General features: G+C 38.3%; 1 protein-coding gene across 2 annotated transcripts in view; it reads left to right on the top strand.

Annotated features, from left to right (window-relative positions):
* Nucleotides 1–22,197, top strand: part of LOC118410982 (protein FAM149B1-like) — a 37,313-nt gene that overhangs the window by 4,220 nt on the left and 10,896 nt on the right. The window contains exons 1-2 of one of the 2 annotated variants that reach the window (XM_035812970.1): nucleotides 15,443–15,745; nucleotides 20,084–20,327. In XM_035812970.1, the coding sequence (XP_035668863.1) occupies nucleotides 15,669–15,745; nucleotides 20,084–20,327 (321 nt within the window). In that variant the 5' untranslated portion in view covers nucleotides 15,443–15,668. Of the gene's footprint in view, nucleotides 1–15,442; nucleotides 15,746–20,083; nucleotides 20,328–22,197 lie in introns of those variants that run through there. The other variant, XM_035812971.1, reaches the window with a different exon arrangement.

Raw genomic sequence — 22,197 nt, 5'->3', positions numbered from 1 at the left:
ATGTCGCCAGAGGAGTTGACTTATTAAGACTCATTGACTTGTGTCTATACAAGTAGTTTAATCTTATCATGGTATGCCAATGTGATACTTTGCTCTTTGTGATATCCTACCAGGTCAATTAAATTCTCTCTGTCAGCTTTTATGACTTAGATTTAGCAAGGGGGAAAGTAGAAACATTTGGTAAAAGAAGTCAATTAGACATTCAAAATTACATCTTACCATAAAAGTTTTTATGTTTGTAGAATTGAATCCATGAAGACGAAGGAAAAGAATTTGACGATTTTGGAACACTTTTTAGGTCATCGCTCTAACAGGTAGTTTCCTCTTTTTGCGAGGTTCAGAGGTGGTATCACAAAGCTTCTAGAAAGAACTTAATAGCACCTTAAGAAATCCTTTCTGATACGGATTAAGTTAACATGTATTCAACTGTACAGCCCTTTCGGCCAAAAATAACATTGCAAAGTTATGGGGTAGTATCGTTCTTAGAACCATAACATTGGTCTTTCATAGTCACCACAGGTGTTTCTAACAGAAGCTTCTTAATCAACTTCATGAAATGTGACCATTCTGTACCTAGCCATACATTCTTTGCAGATCTAAAGAAAGTAAAGAAATAGTGTTACAGGCCTCTTTTAATTTGGGGCATAATGGATGCATGTTTATGTTCTTTAGGTGCAAGAAAAGAACATTTGACCCTTGAATCTAGGCCAGCGACGTTTTGTTGTCTTAGGAGGAAAAGATGCAAAGACTGGCATCTATGTTATAATACTCAGAATCAAGCATTTCAACATAAGCCAGTGTGAACTAGGTCAAGGCAGGCTTATAAGCTTAGCTGTGCACCTTGTTGTGTTATTACCTGTGCAACAGTACAACAGTATGGTGGAGGTTGGCATAAGCCTGTGGTACTTCCATTGAGCACAGGTGTGAAGTAGGCCAGCCTTTGATGGTTCTCAGCTGGAATCTAGGCCATGTGTATCATTTCAACTTTGCAGGTGCAACTCGTATTGTTTGTTTGTTTGACAAGGCCACCCATATCTACACCAAGACCTATAAAATCCCAACATCTATCAACATGCTGGTGCTACATGTATAACATAACAAGCTTCCTGGTCACTTGTATTGTTTGTTTGTTTGACAAGTTTTGATAGTCCTGAAGGAGCCTATAAAATCACAACATCTATCAACATGCTGGTGCTACATGTATAACATAACAAGCTTCCTGGTCACTTTACTGCTGAGTAGAAAAGGTGTTTTGATAGTCCTGAAGGAGGTATGGAAAAAATTGTGGATTACTCAAAGTTGTTTCAATACAACAAATTTTGCCTATAACAATTATGGCTCATTCAAATAAGCATAACACAACTTCTTCTTTTAAGATTTTTTATGAAATAGATACATTACCTCCCAGTATTCCAAACATTATAATAGTCTTACTCGGCCAGAAAAACACAACATTCCTTGCTTTAGAATTAGAGCATCAAAGAAAGAAAAGAACTGTCAGAAGGGGTCATGATTAATGACGAAAGTTTGGTGGTACTATTCATGTATTGGCACAGAAACATTGACCCAGAGACATTTGTTGGAAGTATACTAAAATTGCACATAGGGTCTAAAAGTTCACCCATCTATTAGAACTATTTCATTGTCAAACTTAACTATTCTTTGTCTGTATGCATCCAATGTGTTGATTGAACTGTTTTGTATATACTCCACAGCTGCAACTGTGTCTTGAGTGATACAAAACCACACAGCTGTTGTCCTAGATAAGAGACCATGCGGATAATGTCCTGTTGCTAACTTCCTATTGTTCTACAGAAATATGTTTGTTTTGGCAGCTTTGTGGAAAAGTTGCCCAAGCACTCATTTTAATCCCCATCAATTCAAGAGAGGATTACATTAGACAAGGGTGTCTTGGTTTTGATTTGTTAATGGGTGTGGCACAGACTAACAGCAGGAATGTGCCAAGGTGTTTTGTGATAGGGTTGGTGACTTGGAATCTAAATGTTCTGGGTTTGAATCCCTAGCGGGCCCCAGTGCTGTGTTCTTGGGAAATGCACTTAACACCTATTTCCTCACTTGGGAAAATGCATACTTGGCTTTGGTTAAGGACGTCCTATAGGGTAGGAACTGTAGGACATTAAGTCAGAGGTCCCAAATTTGAGGAGAATCACACCTGGAGCTTATTGAAAAGACTAGAGGTCCATCCCTGTGTGTGAAATGGATCAAATCCATCAGTTTTTCTTCTGCAGCTTGTACATATATAAGTGTACAAAACTGGTTTGTTGTGCCCAATGGTGTGTTAACAGTCGCAAACAAGACATGTAATCTGAAATCAGCCCCTATTTCAACAAGTGGTTTGGAGACATAACTAATGTCATTCCAAAATTTTCCCTTTTTTGTTGGGCTGGTATCACTGTTATTTCAGTGTGCATATTTCTCCCCACTGTATTATTCTTAGCTTGTCAGTTATTGTCATCTTGGGTTGATATATTCTTCCAAACTGACCCGACTGGTCAAAGTTGCTGTCAGGAAGTTGATGAAAAATGATGCCTCATGTGTACATTGCACATTATCCAGTAATTTACTAATTAGTGTGCAATATTCTAGTGGCACTTTGCTGTACAGGCATTGTCACTAGGGTGTTTTAACAGATTACGTGACACAGTCATACTTATACTCATAGTCTTTGACTTTGAATGTTCTGAAAGTTTGACTTTAAGTTTGAGTATATTGTACTTTTTTTGCTGTTTTTTTTTTTTCACAAATAGTAGTTTATTTTGTGGAACTTTGCATTTTTTTTACACAACTCTGGCTATTTACTGTTCAAAGCAGTCTCAGTTATTACTATGATCATAAAATGAGTAATGTCTGATAAATGTCTATAAATAATAGTGGAGTTCATGTGGCAATGTGGAGTATATAACAATACAGGAACCCATAAACAAGCCCATTAAGTACCATTCAGGCTGGGTATACCTCACCCACCATGGTATTCACTGCAGATAATAGAAAAATCTTTGACCTTTCACGTACCTGTGTGTTTGATAAATTCTAACTTCATTGTTCGGTTTCCAAGGATCCCTTTCAAAAGATGTTTATGGATTTCCTATTGTTTTTAGTAGTCTTAAACATTTTTACAACATGTATGTCATAAAGTATACATTCCATGCTGTAATTTATTCACAGTCAAACTATTTGACAGTTTATTGAACTTGAAAATCAATCTTGCCTTATGATTACATTGAAATTTGGTTACAAGTTTGTACAAACATCAATTAAACACTGCGCACCTATGTATAAACCTTTACAATGGTGTTATGAAATTCCTGCAACTGCCTTAGTAACTGAATCACTTGATAAAAGAAAAGAATATGCCTCTTTGAACACTGTGTTCTTAGCCATACAAAGAAGTCAGACTTTTTCCCACTGACCTAGTGAAGCACACTTGGGTGGAAAGAATACTTTTGAAAAAACAGAACAATAGATGACATGTAGTTCTTGGCATGTCAATTATTCTAAAATCAATCATACTTCCAATAAAAGTCCATGGAAAAAATTATTCCACTTTTTTTCAGTGTCTTATAATACAAAAGTTAGCTAAGACTGTTTTGTTAATTTTAGTTCTGTTGACAGAACTTAGCAGTAGTAAACGTATATGGCAGTTACACGCATGCAGTATTGTCAACAAAGATTTAATGCAGTCATCAATGATAAATAGTCATTAAAGCTGACTGTGTGTTACTTGTTACGTAAGCGGGTATCCTTCGCCGTCCATTCTTGGTCATGAAACAAAACCTGGGATTACAGTTGCACGCCATGCACCTATGGTAGTCACGGAAAATAAACAGATAAATTTAATGGTTCAAATCAATTAATCTCAAGTTTTGTTTACACTGTCAGGCAGTTCATAGCAGATGACAGAGATGTATTGTTGTAGCTCATTATGCATTCATTTGTAGCGAAAGGTTAAGGTAGAATTGTCAAGGGTACAGACATTTCCCACCTCTGGACACATCCGGTCAGAGAACGCATTTGGAGTGAGACCTAAGAGAGAAGGGGCTACTCTCCTTTCCTCTGGATGAAAAGTCGGCAGTTTTCATGACTTTGCTCCGACTGTTGATTACCTCTCCTACTTGCGCCAGTTGGTGTGATTTTTCTCAACATGAAGATTTTCAAAGGACATGATTCTAAGTCTTTCCTGATCCAAAGATTTCTCACTAACATCAGTTCTGAGGAGCCTAGGTAAGCCACTCTCTTCCATGTATTTCCTGCTGGAAAAGGTAAAACAACCTCCTTCCAGAGTCTACTGAAGCTGGTAGTATGATGGAGTTCAAATTACACCAGAGAAAACCCCTATTCTTATCGACAAGTGTGATGGGTTCATTGATATACTTGAGCACCACCCAGACTCCGGGACAATCTCACTAAGTAATATCAGGGTCTAACTCGGGGCCTGCTGTAGAACATTCTCTGGGCATGTTGGCCCCTGAGCCGAGGAGTTGGGCTATAGGCTCTGGTAACAGTCTGGCATCCAGGCTGGACAGGACCTCTAGCTTTAATCCCAAATTGAAGAACGACCATTAGGCACCAACTTTTGGAATTCCTGTAAAACTAAAAGATATAGATTTAGTAATTCCTCTCAATCAGACACTGTTTTCAAATTGCTTTTCCAGTTTTTAAACAAAAGGACCAAGAAATACATGTGTACAATTCTTATGGCCAAAAAGCTGAAAGTAATGGTAAAATGTATGTTTGTCCTGTAGAAATAAATTGGATTTTTGGATGTGACAGCTTCAAGTGGAAAGCAAACTGTTCAAATGATTCATGTGGCTAATTTGTCTTGGATATTGACGTCAGTAGAGTTCTGCCTGGTAACCCACCAATAATATGCAAATCAACAACAATCAGTGCTCCAGGTTGTTGACCATGGCAGTGGCTGTGATGCTGATGATTGTGAATTAGAAAGGCAAAGGGAGTTCTGGAAATATCTTTAACTTATGAATCAAATATCACTTTAAAACTAAAAATGCAATGACAGAAATAGATATCATCAAGTATAGACACTCGGGGCCTGCTGTAATGCTCCATCTCTGCTGTACTGCTCCATCTTTTTTGCTTAGTAATGCTCGATCATTGTTGAATAAGATGGATGATTTGTCTGATTCTTTGAATAGTTATGGGATTGATATAGCCGTAATTTCTGAAACTTGGTTTACTCATGAACACCCTCCGGAATGTACACATATTGATGGCTTTAACCTTTTCTCTATATGTCGTAAGGAAAGCCGTGGTGGGGGTGTTGCTATATATGTTAAGGATTCCATACATGCTGAGATCATAGACTTCATAGAAATACCTACAGAACTTGAATGTCTGTGGGTATGGGCTAAGCCCTTTTGGCTACCACGTTCCATTGCAAATATTGCCATTTGTGCTGTTTATAATCCTCCGGCGTCACCCAGCCAAGAATTGTTACGTAGACATATTATTGATAGCATTGATAAGATTAATACTAGGTACCCACTTGCAGGAATTTGTGTTTTAGGAGATTTTAATAGATGTGATATTAGCAATATTCTTAATGGAGCCCAGCTAAAACAGCTGGTCAGACAGCCTACTAGGGGAGAAGCCATTCTTGATTTAATTATTACCAATTTGAAGCCATTTTACCAAATTCCTAGGATTGAGGAGCCCTTAGGAATGAGCGACCACAATACTGTGTTATGGTTTCCCAGTGACTACAAAGCTATCAATACGAAAACGAGGTCAAAAATTCGCCCTTTTAAGGACTCCGAGGTCCGCTCTTTTGGACGGTGGATTTCCTCCCACCCGTGGATTGAAGTTTTTGATGCCCACGACATCCAAACTAAAGCTAATATTTTCTATAAAACTCTCCAAAGTAGAATAGACCATCATTTCCCTATGAAATCTGTCGTTAAACACAATACTGATAAGGAATGGATTACTCCCCATATCAAATCACTTATTAAGAAGAGACAGCAAGCTTTTCACTCTGGCAATATGGCATTGTATAGAAAGCTAAGAAACAGTGTAAATCGACTGTGTATTGAGGCAAGGAAAAGATATTATGTTTGTAAGATCCATGTGTTAAAGAAGGAGAATCCGGCCAGGTGGCACGTGTGTCTACGCAACATACTAAATTCCAAGCGGAGCGTATCAGTGTCTGTGCCCAGCAGCACTCCTCTGACTGACAATGATATTGCTAATGTAATCAATCATCACTTTTCTGACATTGTTAACGAACTTCCATGCCTTGATCTTGAGTCATTGCCATCTTACCTGCCTTCTCCTTCCAAACCTCCGCATATACATTCATATGAGGTTCATGAAATCTTGAAGCGCCTTGATGCCAGGAAAAGTTGCGGCCCTGATAACATTTCCCCGAAAATTGTCAAAACATTTGCTGTCGAATTTAGTGAAATTCTTGCCCATATTTTCAACTGCTCATTGGAAGAGGGACGTGTTCCCAAACAATGGAAAGAAGCCATTATTGCCCCAATTCCAAAGAAAGTCCCGGCGTCAGTAGAGCATCTAAGACCAATATCACTTACTTCTGTTTTTATGAAAACGTTTGAATCGTTCATTTCAAAATGGATTTTCCAAGACATTGACAAAATTCTGGATCCAAATCAATATGGCAGTAGAAAAGGGCGCTCATCTGTCCACTACTTGATTAGTATGATTGATTCAATTCTTCGCGGTGCTGAGACTCCTAAAAGCATCCACACTGTTTTGCTGACTGATTTTAGCAAAGCGTTTGATAGAATTGATCATACTATCTTAATCCGTAAATTGTTAACATGTGGTGTGCGTACTTGTATTTTACCATGGCTTTGTGATTTTCTGACTGAGCGTACACAATGTGTCCGGTACCGAGGCGTTATTTCCAGTTGGGAAAAAATTGCCTCTGGTGTCCCACAGGGGACAAAACTAGGGCCGATCCTGTTTCTAGTATATGTGAATGATGCAATGCAATTTTTTCTGGATAGATGGAAGTATGTTGATGATCTGTCGTTAAAAGAGAGTAGATTATTCAGTGAAGAGAGCTCAATGCAGACAACAATTAACCAACTAGATACATGGTCATCCGAAAACCGTATGACATTGAACGATGATAAGTGCAAATTAATGTGTATTTCCTTCATGAAGGATCCCCCTCTACCCCCTGTGTTATTACTGAATGGCAAAGCCTTGGAGTACACTGAAGATGCCTGTATACTAGGTATCTGGATGTCTGCGGACTTGAAATGGGGAAAACATACTAACGTCATTATAAAAAAAGGAAGCTGTCGCCTTTTTTTGCTTAAAAAACTAAAACGCTTTGGTGTCTGCACTGAAGATCTCTGTGAGATTTACCTATTATATGTCCGACCTATCATGGAATATGCGGCCCCAGTATGGCATCCAGGTTTAACATGTCAACAATCGGATGCATTAGAACGCATACAAAAGCGTGCGCTAAGAATCATTCTGGGCAGCGAATATACTTGTTATACCGAAGCTCTATGTAGGCTAAATATGAACACTTTAAAAGCAAGAAGAGAATTTCTATGTCTTAAGTTCGCGAAATCCATGTTTAATTCACCCATTTTTCGAAGCTGGTTGCCAGCTACCCGTAATGAAGTTCACAACAGAGACTTAAAACGAGGGCTCGAGCTTAGCATACCTTTTGCCAGACATGATAGGTACAGAAACAGTGCTATTCCATACTTGTCCACACTCTTAAATACTGATTTATAGCATGTTTATAGTCACATGACTACTACATGGAATCTTGATTACTGCTCATGTAAGCCTTTGTGTGCAGCAATTATTGTTAAATATGTTATATTGTATATATTAAGATGCTTTTAAGACTAAAACTAACTTAATTCAGCCAGTTTTACAGCATTGTATGAAAGGCTGCAACGTTGTTTTAGTATATCCATGTATGTATGTATATGTATGTTTGAATAAACCATTGATACACTCAATACCAAAGTGCCTTCCAATTTGTTACCATCGTATATACTGAGCAACCCTGGCATGATGGTTACAGACAAAATGCCATTAAAATGCAGGAAAGTTATTTAGGAACCTGTGTGATGAGTGGTTGTCACTGTTATGCATTATACTTCCAACATACAAAGACACATTTTGTTGTTAGTTTGGTATCATGGAGTATCTGAATCTTTGCTAATATCTAGTGTTTATGCTAGCCTATGCTAACTTAGTATCTATAGAATCTATAGAAGTTCCTGATGTGCATAATTAATGCAAAAGTGCCATAATTTTTTTCATGATTGGATTGTCAACATTTTGACCTGAGTAAGTTAGTTAAGGTTTACAAAACCAAGCATAGATCATGCAGATGTGAAAGTCATTCGCATAAATATGAATTAGAATATGATATGAGGTCTCCAATCTCTTGTTCGTAACAAGTCACAAAACGGTAATGACACCAACAACACAGCTACAGCTTGCCTACTCCTGGAGACTGACCTGGTTACATGTTAAATTGTATGTAAAGTACATTAATATTTTTGGCACCTGTCATGTCTTGTGAATATTTACAGTGAACAAGCCACTCTCTATAATCATCTAGTTCACTTTTTCATGTAAAGGTCAGACTTAAACAGTACTGTACAAAACATTTAGATGGGGAGATAAAAATAAATTAAGCTGTCATAGCATTATGAAGTTTGTCTCCTACTGCTACCAAAGTATTAAACTTGAAACTATTTTTGTTAAAATTGGGATAAACATCCATATACGATACATTATTATTTACTTTCATTAGATGGCATTTATGCTGTCAATTTTTTGATTATCATAATCACTTAGTTTGTCCTTAAGAGAAAACCTACAGGTCTTTTTGTATTCAATAGTTATGTCGATCATTTATCCTTGTGTCTTTGTCTTAAGAATGACAGAGAAAGCATCATAACTTTGCTGACCCAAGACTCACCCCATATTTGTTAGCACCGGGGTAATTTGTATAACTTACTGTAAGTGGATATTGTAAAAACTGTTCGCGTCCAATCACTCATTACATTATATTATATTACCCCCTGCTATACCACCATGGTATCTGTTTTGGTCTGTTGATCGTGGTTACCCCAGTTCGCTATATTGTAAAGCTATATTGGCCGGAAGAGTGCTGACTTCAAAAGGTCAAAAATTGGTATTAGGGATTTAGATAACCTGTATGAATAAATTGTTTCCTAATTCCTTCCTGCCATGTAAATGATTGTTAAGAAAAGACTGGTTTTCTTGAGAACTAACTGTTCAAACCAGTTGGAAAGATATTGGAAAGTCAAAAAATATCATTTTTATATACACTCACTGTAAAAGAAACGACATATACAAACCATTCATTCCCTTCCCTTCCAGCTTACATGTTACATTACATTCATCAAGAAGTTGAAAAATGAAAGGTAGATATTCCATGTTTTCCTGATTTTAAAAAAAAACATAGATATGATGAGATCTTAGCATCATACTGGTTAGAAGGTGTTTTGCATTGTTGCAATGTCATAGAAGGGTGTCTGAAATAAAATACAGATTGGTACCTTCATCCCAAGCAAAGCTATTGGTTTCACCTGTTTTGTTATTTGTGACAACACGAAATAGCCATTTTGGTGTGTATGTTGTGTCCATATCCTGCTACATAACCACCACCATTGACATGAATGAACCGCAGAGGACACCGAAGTAGCGAATGCAGCCTCCCATGGATAGGTCAATTTCCTACGAACAATGTCGTTGTACGCTACAAGTTCCCATTAAGTAGGTTTTCCATTTAACGATCATTACTCATTCTTGGATAAGTGAGACTGAGTGTCGAGTTAAAAAGGAAGCTGCCATGCTCTTATTAAAAGTTTGTTGTCCAAATTTGCTCCTTTGGTTTGCAAGATTTGTCATTTATATCATAAACTAAGGAACACAGATGGAAGGCATCTTCAACGTGTCCGTGTTCGAGCTAATCACACCATGTTTTTGTGAAGAGGGCTTTGCTTTGACACCTCATTGACTTTTTAGGTGACCGTGTTTTGGGTACAACACAGCGATTTCGTGAGGGTATCGAGTAACGGCAACAATAATGGCAGTATATTGTAGATCATATTGGATGTCCGCTGCCTTTGTTCCTTACTCACAGGTGACTATAAGTGTGAAGCCTAGGCTCCGGTGGTTGGTGACTCCTACCCAAATACCCTCTCAGTGTTCAACTGCCATATCATCGTCTCAACTTTGTTGAGAGCCTGTACCATAAAATGGGCACATATATTTCCATTAACTGGTGTTGATCTTTTACAAGTGAACAAGACAGTTCCGTATCTAATACTCAAGGATTAGCAGCAGTTGTACATTTATTCTGTCAGATTTTTATCTGTCCAAGTTAAACCAACTTGTCAAAAGACAAGCATTTGAAGATGTTGGACACCAAGTGTCTTGTATCCGACTGATATTACCTGGCAGCATAATCATGTGTATTTAGTTCAGTACTTAACAAAAGACAACACCTTTTGAAAGCAACCCTCCCAGTGCTGAAAAACGGTTGCAGTGCCTGGCTGCCATGTGTTTGGTGCCACTCGTGTTGCTAGGCTGCAGTATTTAGTGTCGCCAACGTTGCGTCTGCCTGCTGAACACATCCTGGTTTGTCAGGCGTCACACGCAAATGTTCCGTTAAGTCCTTACAAGTTCAGCCACATCCACCTAAACACATTGTTTCCAGTTAAGCTGGCTTCAAGGTTCAGTCACGATAACCAATCGTCTTTGGACATATACATGCACATGTGTGTGTTTTGTAATACATGTACTGGTGCATTTTACAAAACACGAATCCACGACAATGGCACTTCGGAAAATCTGATCAACTTTGATTAAAGTCATATATCTCCATAGTTACGGAATTCATGGCAGAAATACCTTGAAAGAAAGAGTTTTGTTGTGTTTTTTTTAAAATGTGTAAATCTAAATGTGTGAATTTCTACTTTTGAGCATCAAGTTGCAGTTCAAGGCTTATATGCAATACATTTTCCAGTTTCCAAATTGAAGGTAACCAGTACATAGTTCAAAACTTTCAAATCTTTGAAAAGCCATCATTAAATTAAAGAAGGCACACTTTGAGTTACCTGGGCCATTTGTAAAACTACCATTTTACTCCCTACTGTTCTAATAATCAGATGCTATCTTTAGAAAAAAAATTAAAAGTAATGATATCCAAAATAAACTAGCATCCACAGCCAATTTGTTGTGTGGACAAACACATGAATGTGTATGGACTACATGTAGGTTTACCATGTCACAGAAGTTGCTTTTGTTCTTTGTGGGAAGGGTTTATTTTTAGCAAGATTCAATGACTGCCTCAGACAAAGGGTTTCAAGGTTACTCAGTCCAGCAAAGGGGCAAATTGAACTGCTGGATTAGATAAGCTACTATGTAAGCTACCTAAGTAAATATTAGAAACATCATGTTGGCATTTCGTACCATTGTTCTGCTCTTTGCATTACCTTCAGTTACTGATTCTTTCGCCTACATGTTTAAATGCACTTCAAAGTAAATCTGCTAGGAGGCTCTGTATCACCCTCAGCCTTCTAAAGTATATAAGATACTATTAAAGAGAGACGAAGACTTGAGCATTCTCGTGTGTGTGTGTGTGTTTGTGTGTGTGTCTGTGTGTGTGTCTGTGTGTGTGTGTCTGTGTGTGTTTGAGAGAAACAGTGTATATGTATATGTGCAAGATATGTTTGCCAGGCAATGATTGATTATATCATATAAAGATGAGATGATTGATAATGCCATATGTAAAATTAGAACACTGACATTTTGGTTCATACAATGGTATTGTTGATAATGTAAATATGCATGAACTTCTCACATTCATAAATGAATAGGCGAGGCTCTAAGGTTGATGTTTGGAAAAGTTTCTTTCTGTTCAAAGATGTTTAAAGCATAATGGATTGTGGTGCAAAATTGATTGTCCCATTAATTTTTTTGTCTGAATATAACTGTTGTTGTTGATGCCAAAATAGATGTAGGCCTGAAATGAAATTCTACACAACCAACAATGGACTTCATGTTTTGATAATGTATGTACACCTTATACAATACATCAATGTAAGATGCAGTTGAGGTAGTTTAAGAGTTTGGTTATTTTTTTTACAGAATGATAACATACCATTGGAATGGTGACTCACTTGAATGGACAAGGTTATAAACGTATATTGTTGGTATTAGTACTATTTTCTCTTAGAACACCTCACGCAATGCCATTGTGATCCACACAGATGTGCCACGGCCTTGCCTCCTGTTTTGCCGCCTAATTCTGTAATTGTGCAGAAGAAAAGGGGAGCGTGCAGCAAACCGGGCACACCCGCCTCCGTAGTAGTTAATTGTATGAATAAAATATGATGTTTTTAACGTTTGTTTCTTGGATACAACCTGGGGGATTTGATGGAATAATGGCCGTTCCCTGCGGAGATGGGGTCCCCTCTCTACTCTGCTGATCCAGTGCATTTGTGCAACAACATGGGTTCAAAATGTTGCAACATTCCTGAGTAATGCCTGATTTTGTGAGCAAGGAGAAAGAAGCATGCCGCCGCCCTTACCGTGGTGCTGAACAGCCATCCAGTCAGTTATGACTGTGACAATGATACATAAACATGTGTCTCAGACTATCCTTAGGTTTACCATGTGATCCTTATTAACCCAAAACTTATACATTCAGAAATGACACAAGTTTCGGATAGACACTGGAAATTTAGGAAGTTTCATTAACTTCAAATATGTCAATAACTTCAGCATTTATCACAGAATCAAGACATTGTGTTCTAGAAAGATCCATGCTTTTTGATTGACTTGTGCCTTTTCAGCTTTAATTTTGCATCTATTTAAAGACATGAAAGTCAATTTCAACATGATTTATTCTAAATGTTGAAATTGACGCTAAATTAGAATTCAGATTTTCGACATTGAAGTGACCTACCAAGGAATATTATATATATTTGCAGTTTTATTTTTTAAATTTAAGGGCAATATGAATATATCTGGAAAAAAATGTACAGCTCTTTCCTGACCTGAATGATCAAGGACAAAGTCTTAGCCTTTGAGGCTTTCTAATTCCTAGCCCAAAAATGTACATCTTGTGCATGAATTATTTATTAAGCACTAATTGGGTATAATTGGATCATTATGATGGTCTGTGGTGAAATATTGGGCGGTAACCCAAAGCATCAAAGATGAATGAACCACAAATGGAAATCATTTAGAATCTTCATTTGTTTGTTTTTGCCAGCATAAGATAGCAAGTTTCCTTGCTGTTTGAGGAGCAGTATATTTTTGGGGGTGGGGGGCTTCACTACACATAATAAGGCACCCCCTTGAATTCCAGGCTAAGAGCTTAACTGTGAGGCTGCTACCAATTGAGATACAGGGACGTCCTTCATAGGAACATTACCCTCCATTAATTTGAAAGACTCTTCTTTGGTTTCTTTCCTTTTTCTTTTCAGCTTGTAGCAAATAATCATCTCTTGCTTCTACCGTCATCTTTAGAGGAAAATCAGCCTAGAAATTAGGGCTATTTCTTGTTATTCATTGTGATTATTGTTGGTGTTGACATGGGTTAGAACTATTATCATCTATGTGATAATTACTATCATTATGGTTAGATTTCTGTTCTTGTGATGTCATGCCTTTTCTCAGCTTTCTCTTTTTCACCCCATGATATAATGTGACAAGGGTTTAAGATACTCTTTCAGTTCACGTTACGTATTTGGCATGAAATCAGAAAGATACAGATGTTTGCTCAAACTATCAAGAAGAAGAAAACATTGCTCTGCACTATTTACACAACCCCCTCTGTTAGGTCTTGTGGAAGCTTTGTCTGATTGATCACTTACTTAAACTCCCATTGGTATTCAACATGATGGAACACGTCTACAAGTTGATACTCTGCTGCTTGGAAACGAAGAAGGCAAACATCGGATTGTAATTTGCTAGTTTACATATGGATACGTTGTTTTTAAAAAAGGTATTTAGGGATATCAAGTCGATGGATAATGGTTTGAAATTGCAGTATTTCAATATTGTAGTTTTAAATCACTGTCCATCGACTTGATATCCCTAAATACACTGTTTTTAAAAACTGGTAGATAAGGGTTACCTGGTGGATAAAGGTGAACTAGTGTTACAGCTGGTATTCAAGAGCTTCCAGAAACTTAAGACTTGTTTGTGATTATAGAAGAGGCATGTGGTTAAGGGTCAAGAATTCTACTAGACATATAAGAGTTTGTTTACACTAAATTTCCTCCCAAACAGAATAGTTGTTATCCATGGGGAGTGGAAATAGCTTGGCACATCACATTCTATAACCAGAATAGAACTGGTGCTGTTTTCTCTCAAGTGGATTCAGGGCTCCAAATGCCCACCTGTTACCTGAACTTGATACAATTGTATAAACTGAAACTGAAGGAAAAGATTTCATAATTTAAAACTTAAATATAAGAAAGATCAATTCAATCAAATTTCATTTTGTAGGTACTAAAGGTACAAAATAATTTTGAGAACAATATATAAGGCATTTGCCTGATTTAATTGGAATTTGCGTTACACAGACTAATAAGACACTGCCTCTATAAATCAGATTTATATTTATAATCTTAGACGATTCCTGATTTAACTTCACCAAATAGCCCAATCTTGTTTATCACAATAAAATTCACAGAGTGCTTGAATGTCTGTTAGATATTTAAATTTTTATGTTTTTGTTTTGTATTTATACACAAAATTTTTATGTTTTTGTTTTGTATTTATACACAAAGGTGGGCTGGGCTATGGGGTCAGTCTATTACAGACAGACTGTCTGGCTGCCTGCAGGATGGTAGGTCAGAGAAAAGGGGTCTTTTGAGGCCTGTGGATGCCTCTGAGCCGAAAACACAACATCCAGCTGGATAATTGGGCCAGACTCTTGATAAAGAATTTGCACTGGGGATGTTCACTGCCCATGGAATGTGCTCAACAAACCGGGGATTACTTCTCTGAACAGTCCTCTGTTAGGGATACTTAATGTCATCTATCCAAGCAAAACCTCGCCAGTTCTCCTGAACATAAATGGATAAGCCAAAGAAATAAAGAATCCATGATCTGATTACAGGTTTTTTTGTTAACACATATACATAAATTGAATCATGATCATGGTAATGCGTGGAATACGTGCCATTTACGTGCTCTTCCTTTCCGATCGTATATCATTTCTGGCCATGTGATTATACCTCAGTGGGAATTATGATAATCACCCAGGGACTAGCGGGTAAGTTGCAGAAATGGGCAGTTTACTGGTTTTGGGAGAGAAAATCAGCCTGAGTTGTTAAGCCTCCCCATCTGGATTGCAATGCCTGCTGGGATTTGTTTACCTGTCAGCTGTCAGTGTCAGCTTCCTGTGCAGTCATGTGGAGATGGCGGGAGGGTGTGGATGGACTGAGCCCATTCCCTTACTGATGTCATCCTCATCGTGTGGGCAGTGATCAGTAGGCTTGCTTCTGTCTGAGACAGTGAGGTGGAACTGTGTGCCAGGCAGGATTGAGAGGAGAGGCTACATTTAATCCAGGGCAGCGTGCCACACACCACATGGTGCTGGTTATCCCGACTGGTAACAGATAGACTGGCCCATGGTGTGCTCGGGATGGAAAATGCGCTGCAGCTCTGGCACTTCCACCCATTCAGGGGTTTTTCTCATCGTAGAAGGGTAAGGAGAACCTTTGTGCAGGTGTTACAGTATGTATCTTTGGGCAGGGAATTTTTATTCTCCCACATTGTGCCTTTGTTGGATATTGTCTGACCTTGGCAATGACAATTTGTGTTGTAGCAAGGTTATATATTCAGCATGCACATAGCTTGAGATCACCATCAACTGAAAATGTGGAATAAATATGGTTCTTCAAAGAGCCTGGAATACAGTGCTAAACACATCACTGATGTTATGTAGTATATAGCTATATTATTGGCTAGAATTATTTGGACATTTTCAGGAAAATAAACATCAGGATCTGCGACTTATCTATATTATAGTATATAGTAACCTTTTCGGAGTCAATGCACTATAATAATTGTTCTAGGAATTTATGAAAATTTCCCGCAATAGATCTATTTTCAGTCCTATGTTTGTCCATTCACTTGTGGTAGTTTCAGTATAGAGGTGATCTGCTTCTTCAAATAGAGATGTTGGATTTTCCATGGGCGAAATAATTTTTACTGAAAACAGAACAAGTGTGACTATGACGTGAAATGTAACGAAGCTTTCAGATCCCCAGAATTACTGGCTCTGACCTGTTTGCTGATGGTATTACATTAGATTTTCCTGGCAGACCCCCGAGATTGATTTACGTGTATCCACTAATGATGTGGTTCCTTGTGCCAACCCAATTAAGCCGGATAGCCATGATAAAATGACAAAATTCATCCAGGGTCATCTTGTGGCATTTGTACATTCTGCACAAATACTAGTTGCATGTCTAGGACATATGGTATCATTTAAGGTGAGTTAACAATCTAAAGGGTCAGTTTGATCGTTAAACAAATATAATGAACAAGAATATCAAATGGGAATATTTATCTCGATTTCATTTTGCTGTATACGTAACAATACTGAAATTATTTAAGTATAGGAAATTTTTGCTGATCTTGACAAAATGCATTGAAATTATCTGTGTAAGTGCATCCTAAGCTATATTGGTGACATGTTCATTTTGTATGGCTTGGATAAACAGAATTTGAGTTTGAAAAATATGTCTTGGTAAGATGAGGATGGTCAATATAGAGAAATAGAACTCATTTCCTGTTTGTTGGGTCGACTGTCGTTATGTTGTTTTGTGGTATGTTTCTACTGGTACTGGTTTACGGCATGTATTTTTAAGAGCCAGGCTTATGTTGAGCATATCTGTGGCTAATATTCCCAGAACATAAAATAAAATAGTAAATTAGCAGGCAAATTAGAAAACCCTATCTTAACAAGGGTATGTCCTTCCATACATTTGATACAAATTGTGCAAAATAGTGTGGAAAACCAGCGATCATACATGTAATATTTGCATATATAGGATGATTTTTTTTTTTTTATAATCAAGATCTATGTACCAACTCCTCTAATTGATGCAATGCATCGAATATATGGAAATATATCTTGCTACCAAGCTTTTCCTGATACATACTGTATGTTTGGGAATGTTAATGTCACTGTATAGTTATATAAACTGGGGGCCCCTAGCTATATGTTTTGCCCCTTAGATCTTCTCTGCTTCCATTTGTAAAAGGAGACAAAAGATCAAAGTCTTATGCAACTGACAGGAGAAGACTATTTATAGTTAAGGATCTGTTCATGATACATACATCAACTTCAATAGGCCCTTTGAAGATGTAGGCCATAGCTAAAGATCTCTACGATTTATCAAACAATGTCTAGTACATGTGTGCTGCTATAGACATGTGTGTTACTAATGACTTGGCTTGCTGCCATCTTTGTTGTGCCATGCCTGGCTATCCCTGACTAGCATGACAAATGGAAGAGACAACATGAAGGGGATGACCCACCACACTCCAGTGACTATGGGGTACAAGTCCTCAGGCTTACAGCAGCTGTGTTAACTGTCTGACAGAGATACCCTGTTGCCTGGAGCAGCATTGCTGTTTGTCAGTTTAAGAAAGACACCCACGCAGCTGAACTTTAAGCAACTGGAAGAATATTACATATCTTATGTATCCTATATATATACCAGGGAGTTCTACTGAAATGTGTGGCTAGCAGACATTTGTCACGCAACACCTGCAACACTGAGCTGTGGAAAGATATGACTGGGAGTTTTTTACTCACAGCAAAATTCCGACATTTCCATTCTTTTTATCTATACCTTTGTCTCATGTAAGGAAGATCTGACTGTTTTTCATATATCTATAGCCATCTAATGTATACATTAGATGACCTGTTACAACAGTGTGTCTATTTTAGTTAGCAGAAGTTCTCACGCTGTATTCCTGTAGAACAGGTTTGGTGGGTTTGTGGAATTAAGCAGGGAGACTTAACTTGACGGCTGTACGTTAAAGGCACTCCACACAAGGCATTCAACATGACATTGAAAGGTTTTGAATGTGTTGGCATCTGTCTACCCTTTGCAACAAAAGGTATTCATTAAAAATTGAAAAGTGTCTGTGCTATACCCTTGGCGGTTTGGATTAGGATGTGTGTATAACAGGCGAGTATCTATGGACAGACAGGCTTCAGTTCTGTTGAGGGTGAGTATAAGTCTCTGGGAGCCACTTCAGGTGTGTGATGACATGTATAGAGAAGCAGCTGTGCACTGAGGTGTAACTTAGCCCTCCCAAAGAAGAAACACTCTGAGTCAACATTGAAAACCAGACAGAGCACTGAAAATACAAACCCCTACCAAGCCAACACAATAGTTACGCATCATCTGATCTTTCCCAATATGTTATCGTCGCTACTTCTTGATTTAAAAGTATTCATTCATAAAGGAATTATATGAAGTCCAGAAAGAAAATAATTGAAACATTTTTCAAGTACTTTCGATTTATATGATTTGAAAGCCAGGTTTTCATTCTGTGAAATGCCATCAGAGCCCATATCTATGTTTAGATATGCCTATGTTAGGCTGTATCCATGCCGTCACTTGCATCTGGATGGATACAATTGTCAACCATCGGAACAAGTTCATGCTTTGGCAACGTATGAATCATTTACGCGTGCCGGTTACAATGGGATGTCTTTGTGCCTCCGCGCAGACAATTACAGTATCAAAAAGCCGTAGGGATTTCACGTGGATAGAAACGTGATGGAAATGAATAAGTCATGGTTCTATAAGTTGTGTTTCTTTGGGAAGCTAGCCAGCCATGATGGTAGGGTTGTCACCTGGGCTGGAATTTCAGCCAGGTTGTTTATGCTTGGTCCAGGCACAAGTGCAACATTCTAAAGCCAGAGATAAACTGCTTATCTCTGCATTCCTGTTCCTTATGTAATATTCATTCATGTGTGAAGGGTGACGCCATGCACACTGTTTGATGTAATCATAGTTTAGGAATGGAGCTCCTGTGCTGGTATTTGGTGTCCCTAACATTCAGTATAACAAGGATGTTGCAATATTTTCTTAAAATAAAAGTCCTTGTCCCACAGTTGACAAACTGTAACCATATGTGTTGATTACCAGAAGGTTGCTAAGGTAAAAAAATCTCTACACATACTGGAGCATGTATTTCACCTAAAAAGCTACCTTATCACATGGGACAGTGCTTGGGTATCTGCGCACATCGACCAATCTCAACATTGTGTGCCAAAATACTGCCAAAAATGTCACTTTGAGCTAGTAGACTCTTTGCCGATTTATTTTTCTCCTGTGTGTGACGCTCAGAATTTCAGCTCAGTACCCAATCCCAGTTATTGTTATAGGTCAAAATATGCATGTTAGCTATTCTACACATTGTACAACCTTAAACGGCTACAGGAACTAAGAAGCGTTGCTTTACCCCAAAAATATATACCTGGGAATGCCTGTGTTTTGTCGTGTTGTCATGACAAGTTGTCATTTACGGATTACATCGCAGCGTCAGCGGCTTTCATCCCGAAGCCAGGAAGATGGGATAATGAGGAGTTAGTTCGATCCATTTTGGCAGGTTCAACCTTGGCCATTATGAGACAAAAGGTCAAAGGGGATTTCTGGCCTTACAGGGACAGACCTACACTGTCAGGTACAATGTGCCCGTGTTGCTGAAGATGCTCTCAAGTTTGGACAGGAATGAGGAGACAGTATGGGCATGTCTTGTGGGTTAGTAGTTGTAATCTTGATGTCATGTACACGTCATTATGAAACCACTCATGTCTGTGTTGCAACTGCACACATTATGTACTTGGAATTACTTTTTTGATGGCTTCTAGCGAGTTGTGGAAAATTTGGGAAACATTACAGAGTTCCCTACAACAGTGACAGTGATAAACATAGAACTTTGACCAATAGTACAAAACAGGCATGAAAATTGTCTTGTTAATCTATATTTATAACTGTTTTTCTGTTCTGTACAGACGGGGAATTTCGCGAGGAAGCCAGGTGATTTCACACCATCCTCTACCGGAGAAGCCGGAGGATGACCTCCCAAACGACTACATCAGGACTGTACACGAGGCGATACGGCAGTACAATGTCGCGCCGTCCGTCGAGAGTAGTAGCGGGAGGTCGTCACCAACCATCGACCAGAGCATGTTTTCCGCGTCCAACGGTTGGACGACAGAAACAGGGTCAGAGAGTGTGTACTCCTTCGGCGAGGATGTGAGTATCGAGTTTTCTTTGTATTTGTCCATTGGGCTGTCATCAGAAATATGTAGCTTTTCATTGTGGTATGCTGGTGCTGTCATACATGCTGCATTTCTGCTGTCGTTCCATATCAGGGCTCGAAAATTCATTTTTTAGGAATAGGCGCGCTGGTGCGCGTACATGTAGCCAAGAAAATTAAGGTGCACATAAAAAATGTTTGGTGCACAACGTAAAATAAAGTAGAATGTCAGCAAACCCAAATCATAAGCCTTCCTGCTCCATTTCAGTTCTTAAATTAGAAATGTGCAAGCTAATCAGGAACTTGAACCCAATAAAACAAGTCAATTATTGTATTATCATTTTTTTCTGACACTTAAATGTCAAGAATATGCTGTGTACTAGTGTACAGTATTACTGTAAAGGCAGAAATGTTTGCGGTGGAGTAATGTTTGCGGTTTTTGCAGTGACCACTTCACCACAAACTTAAAACTACCGCGAACATTTTTCTATTATGGTTTAATAGACTGCAGCCTATGGTGTTACCGTGAACTTAAATCCACCGCGAAAAGTCCTGGTACCGCGAAATTAAATCCCCGCGAACTTAAATCCATTTACAGTACTTATTATCTATCATAGTTTATGTGGAGAACCCTTTGCAAATATATGGCCAAAATTAGGTGACACTGTACAGGTGTACATATCCACTCAGCATGTTGACCCTAAATATCATCAGGGTAGTGGCATCACTGGTGGAGCAGATATGAGATCGAGAGGTCACAGGTCTGATTCCTGGCCAGATGTTCTGTTCTTGGAAAAGGTCACTTATCCCGACTTTGCTAACTTCTCCAAAGTTCAAAAATGGGTGCCTGACTTCAGTTGGGGAGGTAAAAGGCGATGGAAGGATCGGGATGCTGTTCCTTCCAATACCATTTCCTACACACATTGGGTAACAACCCACTGCCTATACAGCCTCAAAAAGTGACTATCACCAGCCCCTTTGCGCACGTCTTAAATGGTAATTTTCACATATCAACCATCCATTGATTGTCACCAGTGCACACCTTTTTGGAAAACACCTTTTTGAGCAGGCTCGGGTCAGTGACCTCTATGCATAATTTATAGCCTTATGTTCTTCAGAAATGACTAAAGCTCTTAATGTCTTATGAAGGTGCATTTATGGGTCATAAATCTGTTTTGAAGCACATTAGAGTCTCTTGGTTATTCTACGAGCTATATGCAAAGGAACAGTTTAAAAAACTTTTAAGAATATGTGCTAATTTGTGTCCTTTGCAGATCCAAGTACATTGTACATTTACACATTTTTCACTATTGAATTTGTTTTCAGTTTTGATCATCTTCAACAACAAAAAATTCATGATAGAAGATACAAATTGTACCAGGTTAAAATGTAAAGACAAAAACACCCAAGGTACACTGGTGATAGAGGGTTTCTCCAAATGAGTTTGTTACATTTTGAAAGACAACTAAGGACTAGGGGGTGTGATCACCTGGTAAGGTTTCATTTATATTGGCTTAATGTTGAATTTACCACAGTGTTTGGAGGGAATGTTGGTGGGGATTACTTGGGTAATCATTATCTTTGTACATCATTTGGAGATATTTTCTGCTCTTGTTCAATACAATTAGGCCCTGTACGTGGCAGACTTGCTTTTAACTCTGAGACAGTAAATGTGTGTTGGACGAAGGAAATTACCCATAATCCATAGCCAGGGCTCAAAATACTGGGTGCATGTGCACCCAGGTGCACCCAAAATTGGAGCTGTGCACCCAATTATTTTCTTTGGATGCACAGGGTACACCCAAATATTTTCTTAGGTTTATGTATGTTAAGATATCAAAGTATACTAATATACATCATATTCTT

This window comes from Branchiostoma floridae, chromosome 3, assembly GCF_000003815.2.
Source record: "Branchiostoma floridae strain S238N-H82 chromosome 3, Bfl_VNyyK, whole genome shotgun sequence".
Lineage (NCBI taxonomy): Eukaryota > Metazoa > Chordata > Leptocardii > Amphioxiformes > Branchiostomatidae > Branchiostoma > Branchiostoma floridae.
The sequence above is the reverse complement of the archived record's forward strand: the minus strand, read 5'-3'. Positions and strand labels throughout refer to the sequence as shown.